The 26,600-nt window shown below is 35.0% G+C and overlaps 3 protein-coding genes and 1 non-coding gene across 4 annotated transcripts in view; all 4 read left to right on the top strand.

The window, feature by feature from the left end:
* The window catches only part of LOC112004678 (protein DETOXIFICATION 12), a 28,334-nt gene extending 19,887 nt beyond the window's left edge, over positions 1–8,447 (top strand). The window contains exons 2-5 of the mRNA XM_065773714.1: positions 6,931–7,475; positions 7,561–7,647; positions 8,006–8,062; positions 8,204–8,447. Coding sequence (XP_065629786.1) covers positions 6,931–7,475; positions 7,561–7,647; positions 8,006–8,062; positions 8,204–8,447 — 933 coding nt within the window. The remainder of the gene's footprint in view (positions 1–6,930; positions 7,476–7,560; positions 7,648–8,005; positions 8,063–8,203) is intronic.
* A 9,365-nt stretch (positions 8,448–17,812) lies between these two features.
* LOC112004677 (uncharacterized) lies at positions 17,813–18,431 on the top strand. Its single transcript, XR_010629052.1, has 2 exons — positions 17,813–18,075; positions 18,208–18,431. It is a non-coding gene; the product is annotated as an uncharacterized LOC112004677 (transcript).
* Positions 18,432–18,710: 279 nt separating this feature from the next.
* Positions 18,711–19,751, top strand: LOC136067625 (origin of replication complex subunit 4-like). The gene is made up of 4 exons (XM_065773765.1): positions 18,711–18,802; positions 18,884–18,948; positions 19,040–19,183; positions 19,460–19,751. Exons 1-4 carry the CDS (start codon positions 18,745–18,747, stop codon positions 19,493–19,495), a joined length of 303 nt encoding a protein of 100 aa, XP_065629837.1. The 5' UTR covers positions 18,711–18,744; the 3' UTR covers positions 19,496–19,751.
* A 1,471-nt stretch (positions 19,752–21,222) lies between these two features.
* Positions 21,223–25,975, top strand: LOC136067602 (pentatricopeptide repeat-containing protein At1g22960, mitochondrial-like). The gene is made up of 2 exons (XM_065773712.1): positions 21,223–23,825; positions 23,930–25,975. Exon 1 carries the CDS (start codon positions 21,510–21,512, stop codon positions 23,715–23,717), a length of 2,208 nt encoding a protein of 735 aa, XP_065629784.1. The 5' UTR covers positions 21,223–21,509; the 3' UTR covers positions 23,718–23,825; positions 23,930–25,975.
* The last annotated feature ends 625 nt before the right edge of the window (positions 25,976–26,600 follow it).

Below are 26,600 nucleotides of genomic sequence, written 5' to 3'. Positions count from 1 at the left end.
CAAAAGGTCAAAGTCAACTGGTCCAGGTCAAAGTCAATGGATACGGGTCCGGGTCGGTTCCGGGTTTCCGGGTCGGGTCACGGATCGGGCAGCAGAGCCGCTGACGTGGCAGGATGACGTCATCAGATGACGTCATGATGACATCAGGCGAGGTCTACGGCGCGTGGATGGCGCGTGCAATGATTCACCGGCGCGTGAATGACAGGCCAGAATCCCAGGCGGCGCGTGGGGGCGCGTGCGACGGCGGTTGAAAGCCAGATTTCTGCTGTAGGTATATCGGTGGTCGACATGGCCGATAGGGCGGCGCGTGTAACCTGTAAATGAGTTACAACAGAGGAAATCGTGGCGGCGCGTGGGAGGTTCCGGAGCTTCCTGCGGCGCGTGGAGGACTCCGGAAGGCGCGTGTGAGCGCGTGCGACGGAGATTGATGCTCGGATTTCTGGGTTTGGCAGATCGGCGAGCTACGAGGCCGTCATGGTGGCGCGTGTCGCCGGAGAAGGATCTGCTCCTGAGGAATCCGAGGCGGCGCGTGAGCTACATCGGGAGCGCGTGGTGGCGCGTGAGGCTGCCGTTGGTGGCCGTGTTTCTGGGTTTTTGTCGCGGGAGGTCGTGGAGCACGCCTGTGGTATTGGTTTGATCAGGCGAGGCATGGATTTGCACAGATCTGAATTATATCACGGCTTTGTTTGAGTTTATAGATCTTGAACACAGCACTGAGCCACCGTGGCTGCAAGATGCCATGGAGTCTAGATTCAGCAGTGAAGCATGTGTGACTTCTGATAGTGATGTGCACATTAAAATCTTCTTTGCTTGTTAGAGATTTTGTTTGATGCCAAGAACGGAGTTTGGCTCTGATACCATGTTGTATATTAGCTCTGATACCATGTTGAATATTAGCTCTGATACCATGTTGAATATTAGCTCTGATACCATGTTAAATGGAGAATATTATCAAACGCAATGTGTTATACCATGTTGTGTTTGCTAGAGTGGATGCGGAAGAGGAAGCATAGAATAGGAACATCAAGAACACGAGGGTTACGTGGTTCAGCCTTGACGGCCTACATCCACGGAGGAATCCCTTAAGGGCTACATCTTTATTGTATAGGAGTGTAGTACAATAACCTCTGTTACAATGAACCCTAACATGAGTATATATAGGCGACTAAACCCTAGACTACTAGTACAAGCAGGAATGGGCTTGGGCCTATTACATTGGGCTAATATATGTTTAATATATATCTCTAACAGTACTCAAAACTCATCAGATTCAACCCATTTGCCAAGGCAGCAACAACAAGCAAGCAATTAGTTTATCCATAATTAAATGCATTGTTCAATGCACGAGCAAGATCAATTTTCAGCCTAAACAGATGGAGTTATCTATTCGATTTATGAAAATGGGATTGTCATCTCTTCAAATGTTTGGTTCGAGTGGTACCTTTCCTGGTTCGAATTCTTGGGATGCCAGCTTGTCCCCCCACTTGCCATATAAAATAAATTGTACACTATCACTGAAACTAGTAAGACAACTTATAGAAAATATATAAACTGTGGCCCTTCTTCTGCACCATGCAGACAAAATTGTCTGTTTTGTTAATTATTGGGTAGGTCGATGTCCTGTCATAGACAGATAAAATATGTAGTACTAGCGAGTAAACTAGTAACATGCTAGTGCCTTTAGACATTTTTTTTTGTTGTTGATAAAAGTACCTTTAGACTTTAGTGCTATTAAGTCAATATTATATGATTGCTTTCTAGAAAAACTCTTTACGACTCTGTGATAATGAGTGCTGTCTTATGTCAATTAAAGTGCTTTCAGTTCAACACAGTGCCAACTAGCAAATTAATATCCTCTCAAAAAAAAAAAAATTAACAAATTAATAGTGAGTTCCAATTAACTCAACGGGTAAATTTTTTATTTTTAAAATATTTGAGTTCAATTTTTACCTACACCAAAATACCAATCAGTTTACCAAAAGGCAAAAACTTATTGGTGTTCTGGTCTAATCATAATAATAAGCCCAATCATCCGAAGCAGACACCCTATGATTAAACTCTATAATAAAAATAAATAATAAAAAAAACTAGCAAATTAGTAATGATTTTCTTGGTTATTGATGAGATATATCATATACGCGGAACCTATTGACTATTTTGTAAATTATGATGGTATATTCCATATTTTAGTGTTAATCGATGTCTTTAAGATATTTATTAATAGATCATTTTAGAAAAGATACCACTGTCATAGAAAATATAAAAAGTTTTTATTTTTTAAGTAAGCTAATTTCTTTTTTCCTTTTTCATAAAAAGTTTATAAAAATATTTAGCATCTCCCTATAAATAATATAATATTGTCAATCACAACATAAAAGGAATCATTAGCATTAGCATTTTTTGTTTGTTTCGATATTAGCATTTTTTTTAAAATTCAAAAAATTATCTTTTTACTTTCTTTGTTTAGCTTCATGTGAGATAAAGTTGTTTTCCTTATTTAGATACGTGTGAGATAGAGATGTTTTTTAGAAAATTTTAGCCAAAAACAATTTCTCATATCAAGCTAAATAAAGAAGTTTCTTTTTTTTTAAGAAGATAAATAAGGAAGTTAAGAGATAGAGGAATATTTGAAAAACTATCTTCACATTAGTTTTCCATTAAAATAAATATAAATACTCTTATCATCTTTTTATGGTGGAAATTTATCATGTATGATTCTTCATGTGTGTAGCCAAAATAATAGGGTCATATATATGCAGTATGCTAATGATCATTATAAATCCTGTTATAATTATCATAGTAAAATTTCAGCGATCTCATGAATGTTGTGTTTGTGTGCGCCTTACACAAGCAAATTTTTCTTCTTTTTACCTTTTCTTACTTTATATTAGTAGGAGAAGAACATAATTTACTCAAGTTCGGTGCCCATGGAACAACATCCAACCAATCTTAAAAAAACAAAAAACATAAGAGCGTGTCATGTGCAAACTCTTTTGTAATTTGGATCCTATGAAAACACAAAGAATATTAATGATTGTAAATCAAGAAAAATGTATTTGAACTCGCTAAGGCCTTTTCAAACTTATCTGGTAAGATTTGACAAAAAAAATTTCATGTGGAAAGGTCCAAAACATACATTGGGTTAAGTGCGCGCGTGTGTGTATATATATATATATATATAAACATGTATAAAATATTGAAAAACAAAAGGGCCAACTCATAATAAAACACAAGTACATACAAGCACAATAGAAAAGGGGAGAAAGTTTGTGGACATAATTTTTGTGCCACAGCTCTTGTTATAACTCAGGTATGGTTGACTTTGTGGTGTTGGAAAAATATGAGACTCATTAACAAAACCAATAGATTAAGTTTGAGAGATGAGAGGAAATTTATTGATGATTGATAGAGCCGAGATGTGGAACTCAATCCACTATCCTAAGAAGTGATTTCGCCCCACTGGATACAATTTATCTTTGATGCAAAACTGGCTCCAACAATCACCTCCCAAAATTCAATTGGTTGCATGCACTCACAAACCTAAGCTTTGAACTCGTATTGATGCCCAAATTAAGTTGAGAAAACAGATAGAGAGACAGAATCACAGAAGTATAATCCATTGTAAATTTTCAGCTACCTCAAGTGAACCATTGCTTTGGTATATATAGGGTCACATATGAGAAAATTAAGGAAAGATGGTTTGCACATTCCATCCGGAAAATCATTAAATACTTCGAGATTACCATAAATGCATACTCTCCCTTTTTACATGAATTGTGGGTCCCAGCATAAATTTAATTAGTAGAACCCACAGTTATGTGAAAGGAGGGAGTACGCATTTATAATACTCTGAGAGTATCCAATAATTACCCCATCCCCAAGAATATGTCACGATAAGAATCAAAACACATTTTCTTATATTTTTTTATGAACAAAAAATGGGTAAAGGAGAGCGACCTGAGTTGGCGTTTTTTACCTAAGTGTGACCATAATGACACTTTTCCTTATATTTGTCTTCAATAGTTATTGAGATTAAATGATATTAATCTGTTGTTGCGGAAGTCTTGATACAGAGATGGAAAGGGCAGATTTTTAGTAGAGTAAATAGATAAGAGAAGGCTGTATCACCGAATAGTGGGTTTTCTGGATTTAATTCTCACCCACCACGCTAAGCACTAATTTGGTCAATAGATGTTCCATGCAATAAATTTGAAACATTTCCAATATTTGTGAGTTGTGAGAAACAGTAATAAGTCCACCTAAAAGTGATCGAACACTTCAAAATTGTGACATAAAATTTGAATAATGAAAAAACAATTAAGTCCATATAAAGTGATTGTTTACTTTTTATAGTCCAACACTTCAAAGTTGTTACATAAAATTTGTGGTAATAGAAGATCTATTACAACAAAAAAAAAAAAAAAAAAAAAAGGCGCCATTTTTCTTGGAGAGTTTGATTCATTCTTCAACTTTACCCCCACTCACATCCAAAAAAAAAAAAAAAAAAAACCTTAACCCCCAAGCAAGAGTCATAGCCGAATAAGATGTATGGATTTATTTATTTATTTATGAGAAGAGGACGTATGGATTTAGAGAAAAAATAAACAAACATGCATGATTGTAAGTTGTAACACGTGTATAAAGACCGAAAGGCCCAAAACCTGTTATAAAGTAGAATAGTCTCTTCCTCCTTCTCCTCGCCATATGTTTCCAAACTATAAGGTGTGTCAAAGTGTGAGTGTGAGGGAAACTGATCTGTGAGTGAGACACAGATCACAAAAGAGAGATGGAGAAGAGCTTGTTAACAAAAGAGAGAGAAGAGAAAAGAGAGGGTTGTTGTTTAAGCAGAACAACATGGGGATGGGGTCATGGTGAGTTTGTTCAAGAGGCCAAAAGAATAGGGTACTTAGCAGGACTTATGGTGGCTGTCAATTTGTCACAGTATTTTCTGCAAATTATATCAATTATGATGGTTGGTCACCTTAGTCAGCTTTCTCTCTCTAGCGCTGCCATTGCCATCTCTCTCGCTGCTGTCTCCGGCTTCAGTCCTCTTGTAAGTCCATTCATATATCTAATTATCTATATATAGTTTTACTTTTTATCTCAATCTATGATTTTTTTCCTTTTTCTGCTTTTTTTTTTTTAATTTACTTTCAGGGATTTTTTTTTTTTTTTTTTTTGGTTATAAGTTTTGGCCTAAGAAGATGGACAAGAGATATTTGAACCAATAGATACGATAGGATTTGAAACTGATTGGTCATTACTATCAGACTAAAATACTAATTAGTTTTGGGTAAGATTAATTTAAATCAAGATCTTTTATAGATAAAGTTTGCCTACAACTCCACTCATTATTTTTTTTTATTGGATATGAAACAATCTGTCATTAGATTACATTTTCTTCTTGTATCTCTCATACTTACAAAATTTTTAGAAGATCAAATATCAATAATTATATTACTAATTAAACGATTAAATTTTAAGTTTTTGTAGTCTAAAATCATAAAAACTAAGTTTATAGATCGAATAATAAATAATACCTGATTGGTACGAAATTTGACATACCTGTTGAAATATAAAGAAAATGAAATCCAACTACTAGATTTTCAAAATATATAGTAATGTTAATTTTTTTTTTTTTTTTTTTTTTATCGGGAGTTATAGCCAAACTTTATCCATCTTTTATTCAATGATAAGAGAGATTTTACCAGTTAATAAGATTTATCCTAGTGTACGAAGGTGGGTCTGAACTTCAAAAATTAGGAGGAAGTGTAAGTGTCAAGTTTTGAAATTGCAAAATACTAATGATTAATGAAGCTATCAGGCAATTTTGTCTGTAACTGATTTATTTTTTTGAAGGTTTTTGATAAGAAATGAACTTTTGTAACCACTCACTGCTGTCTTGTGATTTATTTATTGTATTGGTCTAGAATATGAAGATAGTGAAATGACAATTACCATTATGAAATGCAGATATACTATTTTGTCCTATCATCATCAATATCTGTTGAGAACAATCTGATTAAATTTTGGTCCCCTGAAACGTTCTCAACCCTCTTTTTTAGCTTGTTTATGATTTTAGTCTGTCTCTTTGTATTTTATTCTACTTTGTATGATCGTTGTTTACAAAGGAATCTGTTGGCCTCACGTATAAAATTTAAGATTGCAAGAAATTTTTAGGCCGAGATCGTTACAACAATGAAAAACAACAAAACAAAACTTGTATTGTAATATGAACCTATCAAGAAGAGGCACATTCCATATCAGAGCAGGTGCAAGATGGTCATGAGCTTTATCCTAGGAAAGAGACCACATCTGTGCTATTCTCAAAAGGATTAGGCTAGTACTCTAATCACACTGTCACATTTAGTGTGTGTTTGGCTCCAAATTAAAAAACCAGCTTATTTTACTATTTAACTTATTTTTGCTACTATTCATGAGCCTCATTGCACTTTTTGATACTATTCATAGGTCTCACTGTACTATTTCAGCTAATTTTTACCTTTATCTACAGCACTTTCAATAAAAAAATTTTAGTTTCAGCATAATAAACGAATCTCAAACAGACCCATAGTAGTTGTTTATAAAGTTCAGATTGGACTTGGAATACACTTACAGTCTTACACACGTCACACTTAATCAATATGCAATCAATACGGGGCATCACAATAGGAGATGCTGCTATTGGCATCTCTCATTGGCATTGGATGGTTGAACACATGCATTGAAAGAACTATCAAAATACATTATTATGAGCTGAACCATTGCAAATCTTCAGAAGACATAATAGTCACACATGCATGAGAGCATGCACACCCAGAATCACAACTATAACATAAAGTTGGGTTATTAAGTTGCTGCATTGAATTTGGAGTTAGCTGTCTATTCTAATAACTAACAGAATTCTTGTAATTTTCATATGCTAAACAGTATGGATTGTCTACTGCACTGGAAACTCTATGTGGACAAGCATATGGAGCTCAGCAATATCAAAAACTAGCAAATCAAATGTATACAGCTATTTTCTCTATAATTTTGGTTTGTCACCCTCTGTCTCTTGTTTGGATCTACATGGGAAAGTTACTTGTTTTAATGGGTCAAGACCCTGCAATTTCACATGAAGCTGGTAAATTCATAATATGGCTCATTCCTGCACTCTTTGCTTATGGAACTCTTCAAGCCCTTGTTCGATATTTTCAGACACAAAGTTTAATCATTCCCTTGCTAGTAAGCTCTTGTGTTACCCTTTGTTTCCATATACCTCTGTGTTGGGTTTTAGTATACAAGTCTAGACTAGGACATCTTGGAGCAGCATTAGCCATTGGTATGTCATATTGGTTGAATGTGATTTTACTTGGACTATACATGAAGTACACTAGTGCCAGTTCAAAAACCAGGGTCCCAATTTCTATGGAGATGTTCCAAGGAATTGGAGAATTCTTCCGTTTTGCAATTCCTTCTGCTATAATGATTTGGTAAATTTTCTCCTCCCCTTTTTTACAGATGTAGTAGAGCATTTTTGTGTTTTTTACTAATGTTCTCTCATGTGATCTTTCATAGCCTTGAATGGTGGTCATTTGAGCTGCTTATCCTGCTGTCAGGGCTTCTGCCAAATCCAACACTTGAAACCTCAGTCTTGTCTGTGTGGTAAGTTTCTATTAGTCTTTCAAAAGTAGAACAACTTAATTATCATCATTAATTGTAAATTACTGATGCAAAGAATATTACAAATTTTACTACATAAATGTTACAAACTGGTATGTCTATTTTTTAACACAACAAAAAAAAAAATTATTCATTATGTTGTTGATGTGGCACCAATCACTCATTAACATGTTAGTTTGTAAGCTTTTTTATAATAAAATTAATAGTAGCTTTAGCAATTTACATTGCAAGTTGTTGTTTGAAATTTAATCTTGTCTCTATTTACACCCAAAAAAATCCATACAATAAAGAGATGAATTCATTAAATGGGATATAACTATTTTTCGACTTTTCTAAACAGTTTGGAAACCATCTCAACACTCTACATGATACCGGATGGAATTGCTGCTGCAGCAAGGTTTGAACTGATGCACATTCTTATATATAACTAGTTAACTACAGATATGACAATAGATATAGATATATGTACACATATGTATAAATCATTGCTAACTCTTTACATGTATATTTTTTCCTTTTTCTATTTTTGAGAATATAGCACTAGAGTTTCAAATGAATTAGGAGCTGGGAATCCACAAGGAGCACGTTTAGCTATCACTGTAGTGACGTCTATTACCGTTGCACAGGCACTCATATTAAGCTTAGCCCTCTTTGCCAGCCGCGGTGTTTTTGGTTATGTTTTCAGCAATGACATAGAAGTAGTAGACTATGTCATAACCATGGCTCCTTTAGTATGTCTATTAGTTATACTGGACAATTTACATGGTGTTCTTTCAGGTTAATTGCTTTATACACCTCTCTTGGTAACATGTAATTACATTTCAGTGTATGGATTTATGGGCAACTGAGCTCAATCTAGTGTTTCTTCATATTTCAGGTATTGCTAGGGGATGTGGGTGGCAGGACTTAGGTGCTTATGTCAACCTCGGTGCGTACTATCTATGTGGACTTCCAGTTGCTGCCATATTGGGTTTTTGGCTATAGATGAGAGGACAGGGCTTTTGGATTGGTATACTGGTTGGTGCTTCAGTGCAGGCATTACTGCTCTCTATCATAACAAGTTGTACAAACTGGGAAAAACAGGTCTACCCTCCACTTATTATTCCTTCTAGCCTTCAATTTTAGTGTAGTCTATATTCTAATTTGTCCTCTTTCCTTGCATTTGACAATTTTGACATCTTAAAATATCAAGGTCTTTTAGATTTTGCAAAAAACCTATTGGCCTTTAACGAGTTATATTGATGTTGCAGGCAAGTAAGGCAAGGCAAAGAATGTTGGAGGGAAGATCTTCAGTGGAAAATAGATTAACATGACTGACTCTTGATCAACTATATTATCTTTTTCCAAAGTTGTAAGAGAAATATAGTGCTTAAACTAATAAGATTAGTAGATTTTTTGCGGGCTACACTTAGTAATATGCATTGAGTGTTTTTTACAAAATAGAAGCAAAGAGAGCATGCCAAAATTATTGTTTTTCCCTACGCAATGTGATAGCAAAAGAAGAGTTAGTGTACAACTAGACCCCAGAGATCTATACTCCAACGGAACATAGAATAGAAAAGATTATTTTTTGAAAAAAAAAATTTTGAAATGTTGATAGTGAACTTATTTTGTAGGTTGCGGCTTGTGTCTAGTGGCAGTTGCCACTTGACACATTGGATCTTAGACACGTGTCCGTATCCTGACGTGTTTAGTGGCAATCAAGCCACTCCCTATTTTGTATTACAATTTTGGTTTTTTTTTTTTTTTTTGCAAGTGCTTCGGGGGGCAGTTTAAAGGCCAAAAAATTCTTATTTCCAAACAAGAATATTTCTAAATAGATCCTAATTAATAGCCTTCCATATGAGAAATCTAATTTGACTAAAACAACTATTATAAACTTAAAACAAGGGTATAAAAAACTATTAAAAACTCAAAACCACGGTATAAAATCTGTTCTAGAAAATTCTAAAAATGACAACAATAACAAAAACAATTTCCATAACTTTCTATATTTAGCTTAAGGTAAGATAGAGTTGTTTTTCATAAAATTTTAGTGGAAAACAACTTTTTCTCATGCCAAGCTATACAAAGGAAGTTGAGAGATACTTTTCCTTTAATTTTTTTTTTTCTGATATTACCAAACATAAGAAAATGCGGAAAACCTATCTTCACATAAGGTTTTCTATCGAAACAAAACCAAGTGTAACTTCATTTCCAATCAAGAATATTTTATGTTTAATAGATCCTAATAGTAGCTGTTGAGGTACAAATTTTCAAGCCTTAATTTTATTAGCCCACTCACAAAATCCTCACACAAGCCCATAAATTATTTTGAGCCCACATAAATATTCCCCATATATTACCCAAATATTCTCCACGTTATTGGGCTCCTATAAATATTCCATATATAAGCCCCATAAATTGCCTTGGGCCCTCTCACAAATACTACCCATTATATCCCACATATTATCCAACTTGGGTTTTCACAAAAAGTATTCACCATATTGCTACCAAAGTTGGGCCACAAAATTAAGCAATCTCCACAAAAAGCTCAAAATCATTTGACTTGTGGGAAAAATCCGAAAAGGCCCAACAAAACCTTCTTACAAAGCCCATTACAATGCGGCATTTCTAAAACCCGTTACGATGCAGTATTTTTAAAGCCCGCTACAATGCGGCACTTCTAAAACCTGGCACTTCTAAAGCCCGTTATGATACGGCATCTCTAAAGCCTGCTACGATGTGCCACCTCTAAAGCCCGCTACGATATAGCATCTCGAAAGCCCGTTACGATGCAGCACCTCTAAAGCCCGCTTTGACGCGCCACCTCTAAAGCCTCGTTACGATACGACACCTATAAAGCCCGTTACAATACGGCGCTTCTACTAAGTTTGTTGCTACACGGCAATATTTTTACAAAATCCTACAAAGCTCAAATATTAATTTGGCACTATTTTACAAAGCTTAAATGTTAATTTGGCACCTATTTTACAAAACCCAAATACTAATTTGGCACTTATTTTACAAAACTCAAATATAATTTTAACACTTGCTTTACTAAATCCCTCACTCATGGGAAGTATAAACACTCACCTCTCAAGAATATTTCTCTCAACAAAATTTATGGGAACTACACTTATTTTTCCATAGTCAACTAAACTACAAAAGCCCATGTATATCACCCATGGAAAAACTCTTCATTTTGTAGGGATAACCAAGCCCAAAGGAGCTCCACTACAAAACCCAGCTGAGCCGGCCCAGCCCACACACGAATCCCAGTAGCTAGAGATCATGTGAGCTGACCAGCCAAATTTCAGCACAACTAAACAGCTGGAGGCCATACCCATCAAGTCCTAACTTGTCCAATCATATCAGAATAGGACACGTATCCATCAAAGGTTAGAACCTTCCTTCACAAGCTGAAATTCCATCATTTATCATGTGACATAAAGCTGAAACTGACGTGACAGAAAGCTTAGAAGCTCAGCCAGCTGTCCCTACTTTCTTCTCCAACCCATTCGACCAAGAACCAAGAGCAGTCATGAGCAAGCCAAAAAAGCTCCTAAAACAACTTAAAATCATTTCACTTTCATACTAAAAAAGTGTATTCTCTGGTTCATGGACCAAGCACATAAACCCCAAATGGAGAAACTTAGGGAAATGTGGTTTGGAGGCCACCAAGGGGATCCCAATAGAGTTTCCAGCAAGGGCTTCAAGATTGACACCTGGCTTGGGATGATACAATCTACCCTAGGGAACTCTGATTCTAGTAGCTGCATAACCAAGATCATTAGCCTAATGCATGCTCTAATCCCATCAACCAAGGCTGAGCAGCATTTAATGCTAAGTCAGAATCCCAGCTGTTATTACACAAAATAGTAAGAACCTTCTAAAAGTTGAGCTTACCACTCTTAACTAAAATCCTAGGAACGATTTTTTAAGAATTTTCTGAAGATTGAGAAAGATTTAGTAGAGATTATTTGCTAATTACCCCCTAAAAAACCCAACTATAAATGGAACTCTCCATTAATGCTTAAAGGTGGGGAGGAACACACAAAGATACACACCAAAAAAGAACTCTTCTTCAACCTCTCTGGTGAAACCTTCTTTAAGCTCTGAAAAAGTCACTGAGTTCTTTGTTTCAAGTTTAGAAACTAAGTTCCTGTTGAGGACCATTTTTTCGGCCCACGTGGCATTACTTCATTGGCAACCCATGCCACATTAACATATCGATCGGGCTTAAGCAATGAATCAAAGCTCATGGCCCATATTACCTCTCTTACACTCGTGGCAAGCGGCTTCTTCAACAAGAGCCCATATTTACACAAAATGACAACAAAACCCGAGGTACGTCATCTCACCTTCGGCTTATGATCCAAGCGCATAAGTCTCTTTGGGGAAACTTTGGGAGTCATGGTTTGGAGGGCCAAGAGGTATGTTCATTAAAGCTCCAGCGGTTTAAAGTTGATAAAAGAAACATATTACTTGGTGTGTCTTCTTCAACTCCCTAAACTCTAATGAGTCCGTGTGTAGCGGGTAACATATGGTAAGCATCTCTTATCACGTAGCACTTTAAATGATAAAATTTCTCATTGCTCTTTTCCTAAAAATTTGATATTCATCATATGACAAATACTCAATATCTCTAGCCATCTAACTACTGGGAAGATTATTGTTCATTCAATCCCCAGCTGTTGCTATGCATATTTAGAAACTTCATTATATTATTCTACATAAATCTCATTACTTCTTTCAGCTAAAATCCAGCTCAAACATGTGGCCTAATCTGATTAGCTATCTTTATCTCTCTATATATACAAAATATTCATAATATCTCTAAATACCCAGCTGCTGTCTGCCACAATCTCACCATATATTTCTCTACCAACTGCCAGAGCAGAGCATTAAATACTCTTCTTGCTCACCAAGATTATGTCACAACACAATGAGATCTTGACTAAATCTCTAAGGCTTCATTATCTTTCAACCAATCCTTCTATTATTTACTAGAAATGTGTTGTAATGAAACCTTGTACCAAAAACACAAACACCCAAAGAATGAAGCATTTTCAGCTGAATCCCAACAGTGTATTCAAAACTTGACACCTGGCTGGGAGTGACATCATCAGCTATTTAATGCTGAAATCCCAGTAGCCAGCTGTTATACCCAAAATAGCAAGATACCCTCCAAAGAGATCTTACCATTTTTCAGCCAAATCCTTGAAATAACCTCTCCAACAGTCTGAAATGACCCATCTGACCTCATTGGTTCTGCCCAAAGCAAACAGTTTTTTCATGATAGCTGTCATAGCTTTTCCTGACAGTTGAGACAGCTTTTTCATGATAGCTGTCGCAGCTTTTCCTGATAGCTGGGACAACCTTTTCAGAGCAGCTGTGACAGCTGAACCAGCAGCTTGAGCATTATTGATTTTTCCACTTTTGGCTAAAATCAAAACCAACTATTGAAATTACTTTTCTCTTGCCAAAATACCTTCCTTTTCTGGTGCTTTTTTTCCCAGCAACTCTTACTCGAAATAGCAAGAATACCTTAAAGCTAAACATACCATTTTTGGTCAAATCTTAAGATGGATTCTCTGAAAATTCATTGTTGTTTGGGACAAATTTTGGCTGAGATTATTTGTTAAAATGCCACTTTAAACTCAGCTAAAGGGGACCTTTCATCAACACCTCAAGGGGGGACACCAATGGGAAACAACTCTCTTATAAACTTCCCTATTCTTTCTCCCTGGGTGATCTTCTGAAGCTCTTAATGAAGTACTGAGTTTCTGGGTTTTTAGTTTCAAAATGAGAAACTAAACTCTTGAACCCTTAACTCACAAATGCCCTTCATAAGCCTTCATACAATCCCAGCAGAAAATATCAGTAGCTTTGCTAAACACACTACAACACTATTACTCCTCTTATACTCGTTCTCTCATTCTCCATACTCAGAAAATATGCCTATGTCACTGCTCCTATCTCCAAATACCTAAATACATCTTCATGCTCTTCTTTTACAAAGATCTTTCATCTTGGAAAGCCATCTCTACAACTTCTCCAGCAGTTATGATCTCATATTTTTACTATCTTTAACTACCATATCTCTTATACTTCCATATATCACACATTTTACAAATATTACATCTCACAACACATCTATATATTTTACCATCTCAATACTTCTCAAGAGATGCCAAACACTCATACTAAAAGCCCTTCTCATAGAATGCATGAACTTCTATTACTAAAGCTCTTCTCCTAGAAGGCACCAAGACCTCATACCAAAACCCTTCTTTTAGAAGGCACCACTACTTCTTACATAAAGTCTTTCTCTTAGAAGGCACATATACTCCATACAAAAGCCCTTATCTTAGAAGGCACATATACTCCATATAAAAGCCCTTCTCCTGGAAGGCAATACTACTCATAACTTCACAAAAACTAAAAGAGCATTGTCAAGGGGAAAACTCATTTAAGTGCATGATAAGAGGAGCAAGCTTAACCAGCCCCTACATACAGCTGGGCATACTCTCTCTCTCTTTAGTTGCACCATTTTTTCCCTTCAATCTTGAAATTATCATGGCAAACTACCACTGGCATTCTGCTGGAATCTTATCAGCTCACTGATGCTACACAGCTGGGCTGCAAGCTATCAAAAATAAGTGACTCTATTTCCTTACCTTTAAATTTATATCATTACATGATTACTTCACATTTAAATACATATTGCTTTATTCCAATTACTATTACAACTATTAACTAAGGCTTAAACTCATTTAAATGCATGACAAGAGGGGCAAGCTTAACTAGCCTCTACCGCTGGCATCTTGCTGGAATCCTGTTAGCTCACTGATGCTACACAGCTGGAGTTATAAACCATACAAAGGGCTTAAACTCATTCAACCGCTGGCAAACTGTCTCTCTACTGCTGGCACTTTGCTGGGATATTATCAACTCACAGAAGTTGTACAGCTGGGGTTACAATCCATACAAAGATAAGTGACTTTGCTTCCTTATCTTTAAATTTATATCGTTGAGTACAAGATTAATTTACATCTAAGTAAATACTACTTTATTTCAACTGTTATTACAGCTAATCAAAGCTACCATATCAAACACATATTACATATTTACTCAACAATTATCGTGATTCTTAGATTTTGGCCTTAATGATTATTAGGCTTAATAATTCACCGGTAGCTGTTGGACCACGTGGCCCAATGTTGAGTTTTGGGCGCAACTCCCCAAAAAAGAACCCGGACCTAGTAAGGTTATCCCTCCAACAAATCACACGTGGCTGGGCAACCAAAAAATAGCCACGAACAGTTCCCTAGCTCCTAACTCACAAACACTTCTCATAGCTCCACTCATAAACACCTATCTACCCCCAGCAGAAAGCCCCAGCAGTAAGCCCCAGCAGTTTTACTATACACAGTCTCTTTTACTATTCATACTACCTGAAATGTTCCTCATTACTCACTATAGTGTCGAGCATGTCTTGGCACCATAATGATTTTACTGCGCTAGCTGGGATCTCTCTCTCCCTTCATCTCACACTAAGTTTTCCTCATTATTTGTTATTATGGAACCCATGACATTTACTTATTTATTTACTATTGATGGTTATGATGTAATTGTTACTATAAAATTTTTCCCTCATATTGTTGTATTAGAGGACTCTTCTCCAGAGCCAACGAATGATGAGTCCGAGAATGCAGATATTTTCCTTAATCTGTGAAATAGCTAACAGCTGGAGGTTTATCTTGTTTTATCTTACTTTGCTGCTGAGACATTTTACTGCTGGGCTTGTTTACTGCAAAAACACTTTACCGTTGGGCTATTTCTTACCGTGTGTTTTTTAACCATGCTGACGTGTCTGCTATAGGGATTGTTTATGAGCCATTCTTGTCAGTCTCAATCTAGGCCCAAGGTATAAAATATAGTGAATTCTTTGGATCTTCATCGATAGCCTTTGGGCCGTGCATCAAGTCCATCGTCGAGTTTCGGTTTAGACCCCCAACCTAATATAAATCTCATTTGTCAGAAGGAAAACTTTTTCATCCCCGACAGTAGCCTTCCATATAAGAATTCTAATTTGAAAATTATTATACATTCCTCCAATGACCTTGGACGACATTTTACATCATACTCCTTCATTTGTAAAGAACTCATACTCGAGTTGACATTCTGGAATTGAAATCTTCTATACTAAGAGAACAAATATCTTTATAGTCCAATCCCTTTTGTCTTCTTTTTCATACTTGCAATCCATTAAGTGAACTAACAAAGCTATTTTATATTCGTTTTCAGTAATTTCGAGGCAATTGAAAAATCAATGTATTGTATAACTTTTTTTTTTTCTTTTTTTCTTTTTTGTTGAGAATACTAAGTATTTTGTATAACTCAAATGTATTGTATTGTTTACCAAAAATATAAATAAAAAAAATTATTGTATTACTTTGTTGTTCACAACAATTTGATTATCGGCTTATTGGTCATGGTTGTACTATTTGATTTGATTTCAAATTGATCTTCTTCAATTGTCTCCATATTCTTGAGCGAGGATCTTTTCTATAATAGGATTTTTATTAATTTTCTTTAGAACCTTCATCTTTTCTTCTCTGACTTTTGTATAATCTTTAAGCAATAAATTCTCTTTATCACATAATTATTCAACTTGTGCCCCTTGTTCAAAATCACCTTTTTCCCATCCTCTTGTTTTGAAGCTTCTTTAATTTCAAATATTGGCTTCATATACTCAACCTCCAAAATTGTATCTTCCTTTGATATGTGAAAGATATAATTCAAATTATTAATCCCCACATATGAATTTAGATGCTTAAACTCGTAATTTATATAATGCAAAATCTCATAATAATCACAATAGACAAAGAAATCATTTTTTTTCCTTTTTCATTATTTGTCAAGAACAAATTTCACACTTATCTCAACACACTATCATCTTGAATGCAATCCCACCATTTGGCCATATCGCTCTCTAATTTATATGAAACAAATTTTACTTTTTCTTCTTCAGATACCTCTGCTCAATAATCAAAATAATCTTCCAAATCAAGAATTCAATCATCAAATACCATTTATGCATTATTTTATTTTAAAAAATTGTTGTATCTAATAGCCCATCCACAAATAGCTGCCTCAATGTAGATCTCCAGTACAATGTTTCCTATTACTTCCACAATTCTTATTTGTGTAAATCCTTTTACCAACAAAAATAAATAAATAAATACCATTTTAACTTTAATCATAGGAAGAGAATGGTTAGTGCACGACTAGATCATGAAACAGTTTGAATACTCAAGGTAGAGCTTTGGATCGATCACCCAAAAAAAAGGAAAAAAGAAGAAGGTAGAGATTTTTTTTTTTTCTTTTCCCATCTATAAAATAGAAAACATGAGAATGAAATTTTATTGTTAGTGAACTTATTTTCTTTTTAAAATTTATAGCCAATTTAAAAGCTATAAAAAAAATTTAAAAAAAAAAAAAAAACTTAATTTCCAACAAAATTTTTAAACAGATCTTAATTATTAACCTTGCGTACAAGAACAGTAATTTAATTAAAAAAAATACTCATAAACTCTCTTGAATAAGAAAATAAAATTCTATACTTCTATACTTAAAAATTCCAAAAACTATAAGAAAATTCTTCCAATGATCGTATAAGATATCCTGCAACACTTTCTACTCGTAGATTAAAAATAATAATAATAATAATAATAATTAAAAAAATCAAAAGAAAAAAGTCTTGAAAATTCCATTGATTCTTTATTTTAAAAAAATATAAATAAATAAATAAATTCCTTCAACTTGACAAGTGACAATACAATTAATTTTAAAAAAATCTGCCCCCCCAATTTTTTTTTTTAATCTGTATTTGAACTGAAAAGCAGATATATAATTTTTAATACTTTTATAGGTTTTACTAAAATAATTGATTAATGTGTGTCTACTGCCTAGGCATATATTAACCCAACTCTATTTATATATATATTTTTAAAAGGATTTTGCTAATGTGTGCTTTTAGAGCACACAATAATTAACCATTTTTTAAAAATTATTTTTTGAAAATTAAAAAAGTATTGATAATTTTTTACACACTCAAAAAAATGATTTTAAAAATGAATTGCTTAATATGTGACCTAAAACTACGTTAACAGTACCCTTTTTAAAATTTGTTTTTGTAACATACTGCAAATTACAAAGCAGCAAAACGGCGGCGGTTCAGGCACAACAATCAAAACCCCAAAACCCCTAGCTATCAAAAGCTCTGACAATCGTCAGGCTCTTACCACGGCACCAACATTGGTTCACCAGAAAAGAAAAGAAAAAAAGATGGGCAGAGCTGAGAAAGAGCAACTGAACAAAACCCTGAATTCCCACCTCAACACCATCCATGAAACCTTACAGGTTTGCCATCAATATCTCTATTTATGGTTTTGATTTTGGTTTTGGTTTTTGGATTTGAAGGGTCTTTTTGATGATTGATATCATGTGGGTTTGTGTTGAATTGTGTGGACTAACAATAAACTGTGCATTTAGGTGTTGGATCAAAACCCAGCTTCTTCTCTTGACAAAGTGAGTTGGGAGGAGGTGATCAAAATGGGTGACCAAGTCTCCAAGCAAGCTACCATGGGTATTCTGCTATCTATTCTCTAAGTATTTCAGCTTTTTTACACTACATTTTGATTTTGGTGAGATGGGTTCTTGTTTATTTTGAGGTATATGTTGGACATCCTATTCAATTGTTAAAAATATTTTATTTTGGTTTGTAAAAAAAAAAAAAAAAAAAAAAACCTCTTATTATAGATCAAAAAAAGAAAAAAAAAAAATAAATTATAAACTCATTCTTGGTAACTAAATTCAAGCTTTAAAAGTTTAGCATATTAATCCATGACAGTGCACAAATAATTCCTGTGCCGACTTGCATGTTTTTATGGAGTACTTATATGAATAAAAGCCTTGCTTATGCAAGGTAACAGTGATCTAACCCTCACCCTCTGGTTAAACTAATGATTTTGAATGCACATTCAACTTGAAACAGATTGCTCCATCTTGGAACTACATATTCTGGTATGCATGAAGAGATTGGAGGTTAAAGGGCAAAGTTCATACAACTTCAATTCCGTAATGAAAGGTCAACTTATGATGTTTCTTTTGTTATCATTCCATTACCATTATCAAGTTTGTCAATTTACATGTTTGTCATGCTCAGCAGAGTACAAAAGCATACGTGCTTCATTCCAGATGTCTGAGTATTATGCATGGAACGTATGCTTACGGGTACAAATAGTTCTCTATAATTTCTATCTGAAGGATCTTAAGGTTTAGTCTCCCTGTATGTCTGATAAATATTTTGCTTTAATTTCTCCAGGCATTTGAACACCTTCTGCAACGGGAATTAATCTGTTTTACAGACAATAGAGGACAAAATCAATCTGTTGAATTTCGTCCAGCAAAGCTTTTAATCTCATCCCATGAACTACAACAGGGACTAAAATCATATCGCTCCTGTCCTGTAAGTTAATAAAGGATAAATGTGTGTGCATCCCTGCATGAGATATCGTGTGAAAGTATATTGGTTCATCTGTATGGATGAATCTGCTGGGCAGTATGGACTAAGGAAATTGCTTGAAGCTTGCTGAAACATGCTTATTTTCTGTTTTACAGATTTCTTATAAAAATTTTGCTTTTGATCATCACTAGAACTTCACTGGTGTTATAGTTCTTGCAATTGATGATCTCTGGTGAAATTCGGTAGTAATTGATGCATTATTTTTGCTTATCCTGGCAGGCGATTCTTCTTAAGCTAATGGATCGTGAAGTTTAATACAGTTGAGGGACAGACCCATCGCTGCCTGATTGCCTTGTATGTGTGATGACCGGAGAAATTGTGGATTTTACAGTCAGCAGTAATTCGTTTTTGATGAAAATTCCACTTTATTTTTGGGATAGGTGAAATTCTTTTTTACAGGCCTGCTGCTTTTAACTAAGATGCATCTTGATGGAGATTTCCCCCCACATTGTGATTCAATATAATTGTTACTGCATATGATTAAATTTAATGATTTCATAACTTCATTTTCCTTCACCAGCTTTCAGTTTCGCTTCTTCTCCCTTTTGGTATCCAATTCCAATGTCATTATTATCCTAAATGTACCTAAATTAATTGTGAAGTTGCTATACGTAACCATCATGTGGTATATTTTTTCTTCTTCGGTGAGTGCTTCTAAATAATCTTCCACCACTCAAAGCTTATCAGATGAAAGGTGCACTTCTTGCTACGTCCCCCTTTCCATCCATCCTTGCACAAGCACGCAACCTTAGTCTTTTGGGTACGTGCATTCTCTATGCACCACATATGTATGACACTATAGCAACAGGAGTTAAAACGTCGACCAGCTGTACTTAATAATATTGAGGGGCTGGAATAAGTAATTTTAATTCTTTCTTTGGGTATGTATATAAGCTAACTGCTAACCTAACAATATTGAAGGCGGTTGATTCAATTTCTTTTCTAAAATATTGAACAAGATAAGTTTTAGCTATCATTTTTTTTTTCCATGTGGTGTTGTACGGAGTTTAATGAAAAGTTGTCATTAAAAATTATTTTGTAATATGCTTGTAAATTTACTCATTTTATAAGATACTTTTTGCTTCCTAAACACTTCAACATATTGAATATTTGAATTTAAGAGATTATAAACTTTTGAGAGAAACACATAAGGGCATTCAAGGCGAGGCCGGATCATAGCTGCCAACCCTCGTTCCTCAAGGCATTACCTTGTCTTGTCTCACTAGAATCTCACCTCACCTTAACCCATCTTTACTCCACTTATAAATTAAAGTATATCCTAATACAAGTATTGATTAACACAATAAGAAAATAATACCAAATCAATGTACCAATGTGCATCGATACAATAACATAAAACCTTAATCTATCAACATAATAGAACAAAACAAATTCTTTATCAAGCAATAATACTCAATAGTACAAACAAAATATTTAACACTAATACAAATTATAAATTTCACACTAAATTGTATAACAAAACAATAATACAATCTCCAAAATCAAACATTGAATTAAAATAAGTAAATATACAAAGTTTCTAATAGTTAGAATATGGATTTTGTAATTATATTAAAAAAAAATCAAATTTTAATAATATATATTTAGGATGGAACAATGTGACCAAAATTCATCCCCACCCTACCCCAATGATTGGGGAAAAGATTTTGCCTCATTTTCATCTCACCATATTTTCAATGACAGATTGAAATGTGACGAGTGAAATTGCCATCCCTAGGCTATTGTTAAGCTTGGGGCAAAATATCAATAATTTTGAAATTTTAGGAAGGTAGTGTCGATTATAGAAAATCGGGTATACTAAGTCAAATATTTGATTAAATTTAGGAGTTCATTGTAACTAGTAATTTACCACCACAAAAAAAAAAAAACAAAAAAAACAAAAAAAACAAAAAAAAAACAAAAAAAAAAAAAAAAAAAAGAAAATGAAAAGAAAAAAAAGTATTCGAACCGTAGAAAAGAACCACAGTGATCCGAACCGGACCCAAAACCCAAAACCTCCGAAACCCCTGGGCTGGAGTCCAGAATCCATGGCTGCATCTTCTACACCTCCTTATTCAAACCCCCTATCGGAGCAGCCACCTTCTTCTACATTTCTCAAGCTCCGCCGTCACCACCATCAACAACAACAACAACAACCCTCTACCATGTCTCTTCCTCAAATCCCAACAAAACCCACATCCCCAACTCTCTAAAACGTCTCTCTCTCTCTCAAAAACAAATCTAACGCATGGTGTAGCTTCTCTACTCAATGACCCACTGTGTGCGAGCTTCTAAAGCTTTAGCCTTTACTACAGTTTCGCACCCTTTTGCTCTCAAGGTACGCCTTTTATTTCCTTTGTTTTCTTCTTTCCATAACTGTCCCGCTAGTACTACAACCATAGGCATAGCTTCTACTACCGCTACAATCTCTGAGACCCAATACAGAGACCTTATTTTCGATACCATTGAAGAAAAGCCCTGGGCTTTTTGTAACAACAACTGGGTATCTGATCAATTTCGAGCTGTTATTGTTGACCCCGAGTTGTTCATCCGAGTCCTTGATTCGATTCGGATTAGACCCAGAATTGCTTTGCGGTTCTTTCGATGGGTTGAGGGTCAACCGGGGTTTAAGCGGTCTGAGTTTGCGTTTTGTGCCATGCTTGAAATACTTGTGAAGAATAATTTGATGAGGTCGGCTTATTGGGTGGTGGAGAGGGTTATTAGTGTAGATATGCATGGAATTGTGGATGTTTTGGTTGATGGGTATGTTGGTTATGAGGTTTCGGTTAAGCTTCTCGATCTTTTGTTATGGGTTTATACGAAGAAATCCATGATTGAGCAATGCTTGTTGGTTTTTGATAAGATGATGGCAAATGGGTTGTTGCCAGATGTCAAAAATTGTAATAGGATTCTTAGGATACTTAGGGATAGAAATCTTGTAACTAAAGCTAGAGAGGTTTATAGAATGATGGGGGAGAGTGGGATTAAGCTGACAATTGTTTCTTATAATACTTTGTTGGATTCGTATTGCAAGCAAGGGCAAGTGCAGCAAGCACTCGAGCTTTTGTCCGAGATGCAAAGGAGAGGATGCTTTCCGAATAATGTGACCTATAATGTGCTGATTAATGGGTTGTCAAAGAAAGGGGAGTTAGAGCAGGCTAAGGGGCTGATTGGGGAGATGTTGAAATCAGGACTGAAAGTTTCAGCTTACACATATAACCCATTGATTTGTGGGTATTGCAAGAAGGGATTGATTGTTGAGGCATTAGGCTTTGAGGAGGAGATGGTAATTAGAGGAGTTACCCCCACTGTGGCAACTTATAATACGTTAATGTATGGCCTTTGCAAGTTGGGAAGCATGGTGGATGCTAGACAGCGGTTTTCTGATATGTTAAAGAAGAATGTGAGGCCAGATGTAGTTTCATATAATACTCTGATATATGGGTATTGTAGGTTGGGGGATATTCGGGAGGCTTTTCTATTGTATGGTGAGTTACGATGGAGGAATCTTGTTCCTACTGTTATTACCTATAATACTCTTATAGATGGTCTTTGCAGGTTGGGGGACTTGGATGTAGCCCTGCAGATAAAAAATGAAATGGTCAACCAAGGTATTCGCGCTGATGTTTTCACTTATACGATTCTGGTGAATGGGTCTTGCAAGATGGGAGATTTGGCAATGGCTAAGGATTTCTTTGATGAGATGTTGCAAGAAGGATTGAAGCCAGACCGCTTCGCATACACAACTCGGATAGTGGGTGAACTCAAACTTGGTGACACATTAAAGGCATTAAGTATGCAAGAAGAGATGCTAGCTGTGGGGTTCCCTCCTGATTTGATCACATACAATGTTTTCGTAAATGGGCTCTGTAAGTTGGGCAATTTGGAAGAAGCAAGTGACTTGTTGCAGAAAATAGTTCGTGATGGTCTTGTTCCCGATCATGTGACATATACTAGCATCATTCATGCTCATTTGGAAAATGGACAACTTAGGAAAGCCAAAGAGTTATTCAATGAGATGCTGAGTAAAGGCTTATCCCCTTCAGTAGTGACATACACGGTACTAATTCATGCGCATGCGGGTAAGGGGAATCTAGAACTGGCATATATGTTTTTCTTGGAGATGCAGGGGAAGGGTGTTTTGCCCAATGTGATCACCTACAATGCTCTGATAAATGGTCTTTGCAAAGTTAGGAGAATGGAGCAGGCTTACAAAATTTTTGCGGAGATGGAAGAAAAAGGAATACTTCCAAATAAGTATACCTACACGATTTTAATAAATGAGAACTGCAACATGGGTAACTGGCAAGAATCTTTGAGATTGTATGTACAGATGCTGGATAGACAAATTCAGCCTGATTCTTGTACACACAGTGCACTTCTAAAACAGCTAGACAAAGATTACAGAGTGCATGCAGTCCAGTACCTTGAGAGTTTAATTCTAGGTAGCAAAGAAACTTCTGAAGTAAGGACTTGAAATATCCCATTGTGGCAATCTAGCTGACTCTGGTGATTGTTGAGAGAGAGCAATGTCTATAATTTGGAGTAGTCCAATTGAATGAAAAGTTGCTCCACTAACAATTGGGTAATTATTCTTGGGACGATACATTGATTTTCCTTGAAAGTACACTTTTACATTGTATTATTTCCATATGTTGTTGTAATCTTCTTCCCTTGATTGATTTATAGGATGGAGCTGCTGATGGGTGAATTTGGAAATTTCAAAAGTCAAGGGTCGGATACCCATTTCATTTTTGATCCATTGTTAGCTGCAACTGAGCAATACTTAAAACCAATCCTTGGATCGGATCAATAAAAATATATATTGGAGGCAGAATTATGCTTCAATGAGTCAACAACAGGTATACAGATAAAATTCACAACTGTATCAAGTTGTTTCTAATAATTCTCTGACAAGATTATATTGTATTTATTCATTCTTTTAATATAATTTGGAGGAGAAAAAGGAGGGGATGGGTGGGGTATTAATTCTTCTTGTATTATTGTGAATTTGATTATTTTAATCTAGATAAAAGATTTTGATGAATAGAACCTTGTGTTTTCCAGAGTTGCAATTAATTACTGGAGTGAAAATTTCACATCTTGTAGTTTGTACTATTTTATCCGTTATTCCATGTCAACTTCTAATTCCATAGATCAAAACATTGTGGGAAAAAAGCATCCCTAGATGTGGTGTGTCTGTTAGTTAATAGGAAAAGGAAGTAGAAAGAGGGGGGCTGAGAGAAAAGCTAATCTTCTGTTTATTATAATTTAATGTTTCCTTACTCTCAGTTTAAAAAAAAACCTAAATCTTTAATTTACAGAATTCAAGAAAGAAAAGAAAAATGAAGGTGTCAAAGTGATGTTGTGGAGGAAGGTCTTTAATATCATATTTGTAAAAAGTGTTGACCGTGCCTGTGTATATTAGTTTTTCATCAGAGATGGTTCTTCTCCATAAATGAATATCTTCTATTTAAAACCAAATGATCATATCTCAATTTCTGTGTTCTTAGTAGTTAGTAGTGTGTGTGTGTACACTGCATGAAAAAAAGTGTTAAAATAGCATATTGGAATGCCGACACGTTAACATAATCACTTACTGGTTTATCTTTAAGTTTAAAAAATGAACAGAAGTTTGTACCTTTAAATGTTGTGGTCTCCTGGGCTAGTGCTTTACCCCTTCGTGGGCATACCCGGCACGAACAGTGATTAGTCTTTGGTTGAAAGTCTTGAGGAAACACTGTGGGAAACCAAAAAAAAAAAAAATGTTGTGGTCTTTAATTTTGAAAAAATGAATGGAAGTTTGTACTTTTACATGTTGTGCCTTTTCTTTTTGGATAATTCGATGGCTGGGGGAAAGGGGATTTGAACCTAAACGTATTCGTTGGAGACACTAAGAGATGCTAGTTGAGCTACAAGGCTTTTGGAAATTTTGTGGGTTTTGAAAATAATGGAAAATGTTATTCAATGTAGGACAATTTGGGGGAAATCTCTAAATGTGGTTATGGTGGGATTAGGATTAGGAGAATTTATGGATCTAGCATTTAGAATTATGGAAGAAAATAGTTATAGGATTGTGTTTAAGAATTGAAAGGTGGTTTAATGAGTTATTGATGGCTATTTGGTAGAAGAAAGAATGTGGGTTGTAGGGTTTTGATAGGTAAAACAAACAAAGGGCATGATTGGGTTATAAGGAAGAAGAAACAGAGAGAATTTTATGGTGTTTAGCGGGTTGTATGAACAATACCACAAGAATCTGAAGAGGGAAAAATAGAAGAGAAAGGGAAGAAATGAACACACAAATGCCAACATACCTCAATGCTCAAAACACTCCATATAAAATTAATCAACTTCATCTTGTCTAAATTCATTGAGCATAATATATATATATATATATATGGACTCTTTCTAAGATACTTAAGGTCTCCTAGAAAATTCTAGACCCAATTAAACTTCTAAAATACCCTTAATTCACAAGAATTGCCAAAATTACAGATTTTCCCTTGACTATGAAGTTGACCATAACTAATAAAATAAAAGATTGATACCTAGACCTTTAAACCAACATGACTTTTGCTGCAACTGGACTTCACATGTGGACCCCATAAAATAATTTTTGAATAGGCAAAATGACAAAGTAATAGCTAATCATTTTTCTATGGCTGCATCAATGTGATCCTCTATAGGGAAAAAAAAAAAAAAAAAAAAAAAAAAAAAAAAAAAAAAAAAAANCAATCATTTTTTTTTAATCATGTGTCACTAGGTCTTTTAATAGACTTGTTAATGTATATTTTTAATTATTATTGTGTTAAGTGTGCTGTTGTAGGTTAGTGAAGAGTCTTTAATATTTAAGTTGGCTGTTTCATGAACAGTGCCGTAAGACCAGTCAAAAAAGACGCAAAACGTGCAAACATCCTCACACTAAGCATGCTGTCATGAGTTAGTGAAGAATCTTTGATATTTAAGTTAGCAAAAGGCAAGCATATCATATAATTATAAACTTGTAGAGCTAATCGGGTATCATTGCTCATCATCACCAATGATTGCTATTGAAAATGGAGTATTCAAAGCAGGAGTTATAATCCTTTAAGCAAAATTTGAAAATCCCTAGTCCCCCACTTCACTTAGGGTCAACGCGGCCTTCTTCTCGAGCTTAACCATATTATCAAACCAAACTAAATTCCATCATAACTTGTCATTCTTGAACTCAAAGTGCTACTTCATTACCAATGTATAATCAATTATTTTCAATAAATAGTATAATCAGTTATACTACTTATCTTGAGTCTCAATACACATCTACATAACATGCTTATTAAATCAAATCTATATATTCGAGAGGCACCAACAATAATAATTT

The sequence above is a fragment of the Quercus suber genome, unplaced genomic scaffold (genome assembly GCF_002906115.3).
Source record: "Quercus suber isolate HL8 unplaced genomic scaffold, Cork oak 2.0 scaffold_79, whole genome shotgun sequence".
Classification (NCBI taxonomy): Eukaryota; Viridiplantae; Streptophyta; class Magnoliopsida; order Fagales; family Fagaceae; genus Quercus; species Quercus suber.
Note: the sequence above shows the minus strand (reverse complement) of the source record. Positions and strands in the feature narration are given on the sequence as shown.

Excerpts from the sequence above, each read along its gene's own strand:
- LOC136067625 (XM_065773765.1), top strand. The coding sequence starts at position 18,745 with ATGAAGAGATTGGAGGTTAAAGGGCAAAGTTCATACAACTTCAATTCC. Across the intron at positions 18,803-18,883 it reads CTTCAATTCCGTAATGAAAG|AGTACAAAAGCATACGTGCT; the intron begins GTCAACTTATGA and ends CATGCTCAGCAG. Across the intron at positions 19,184-19,459 it reads AATCATATCGCTCCTGTCCT|GCGATTCTTCTTAAGCTAAT; the intron begins GTAAGTTAATAA and ends TTATCCTGGCAG.
- LOC136067602 (XM_065773712.1), top strand. The coding sequence starts at position 21,510 with ATGACCCACTGTGTGCGAGCTTCTAAAGCTTTAGCCTTTACTACAGTT.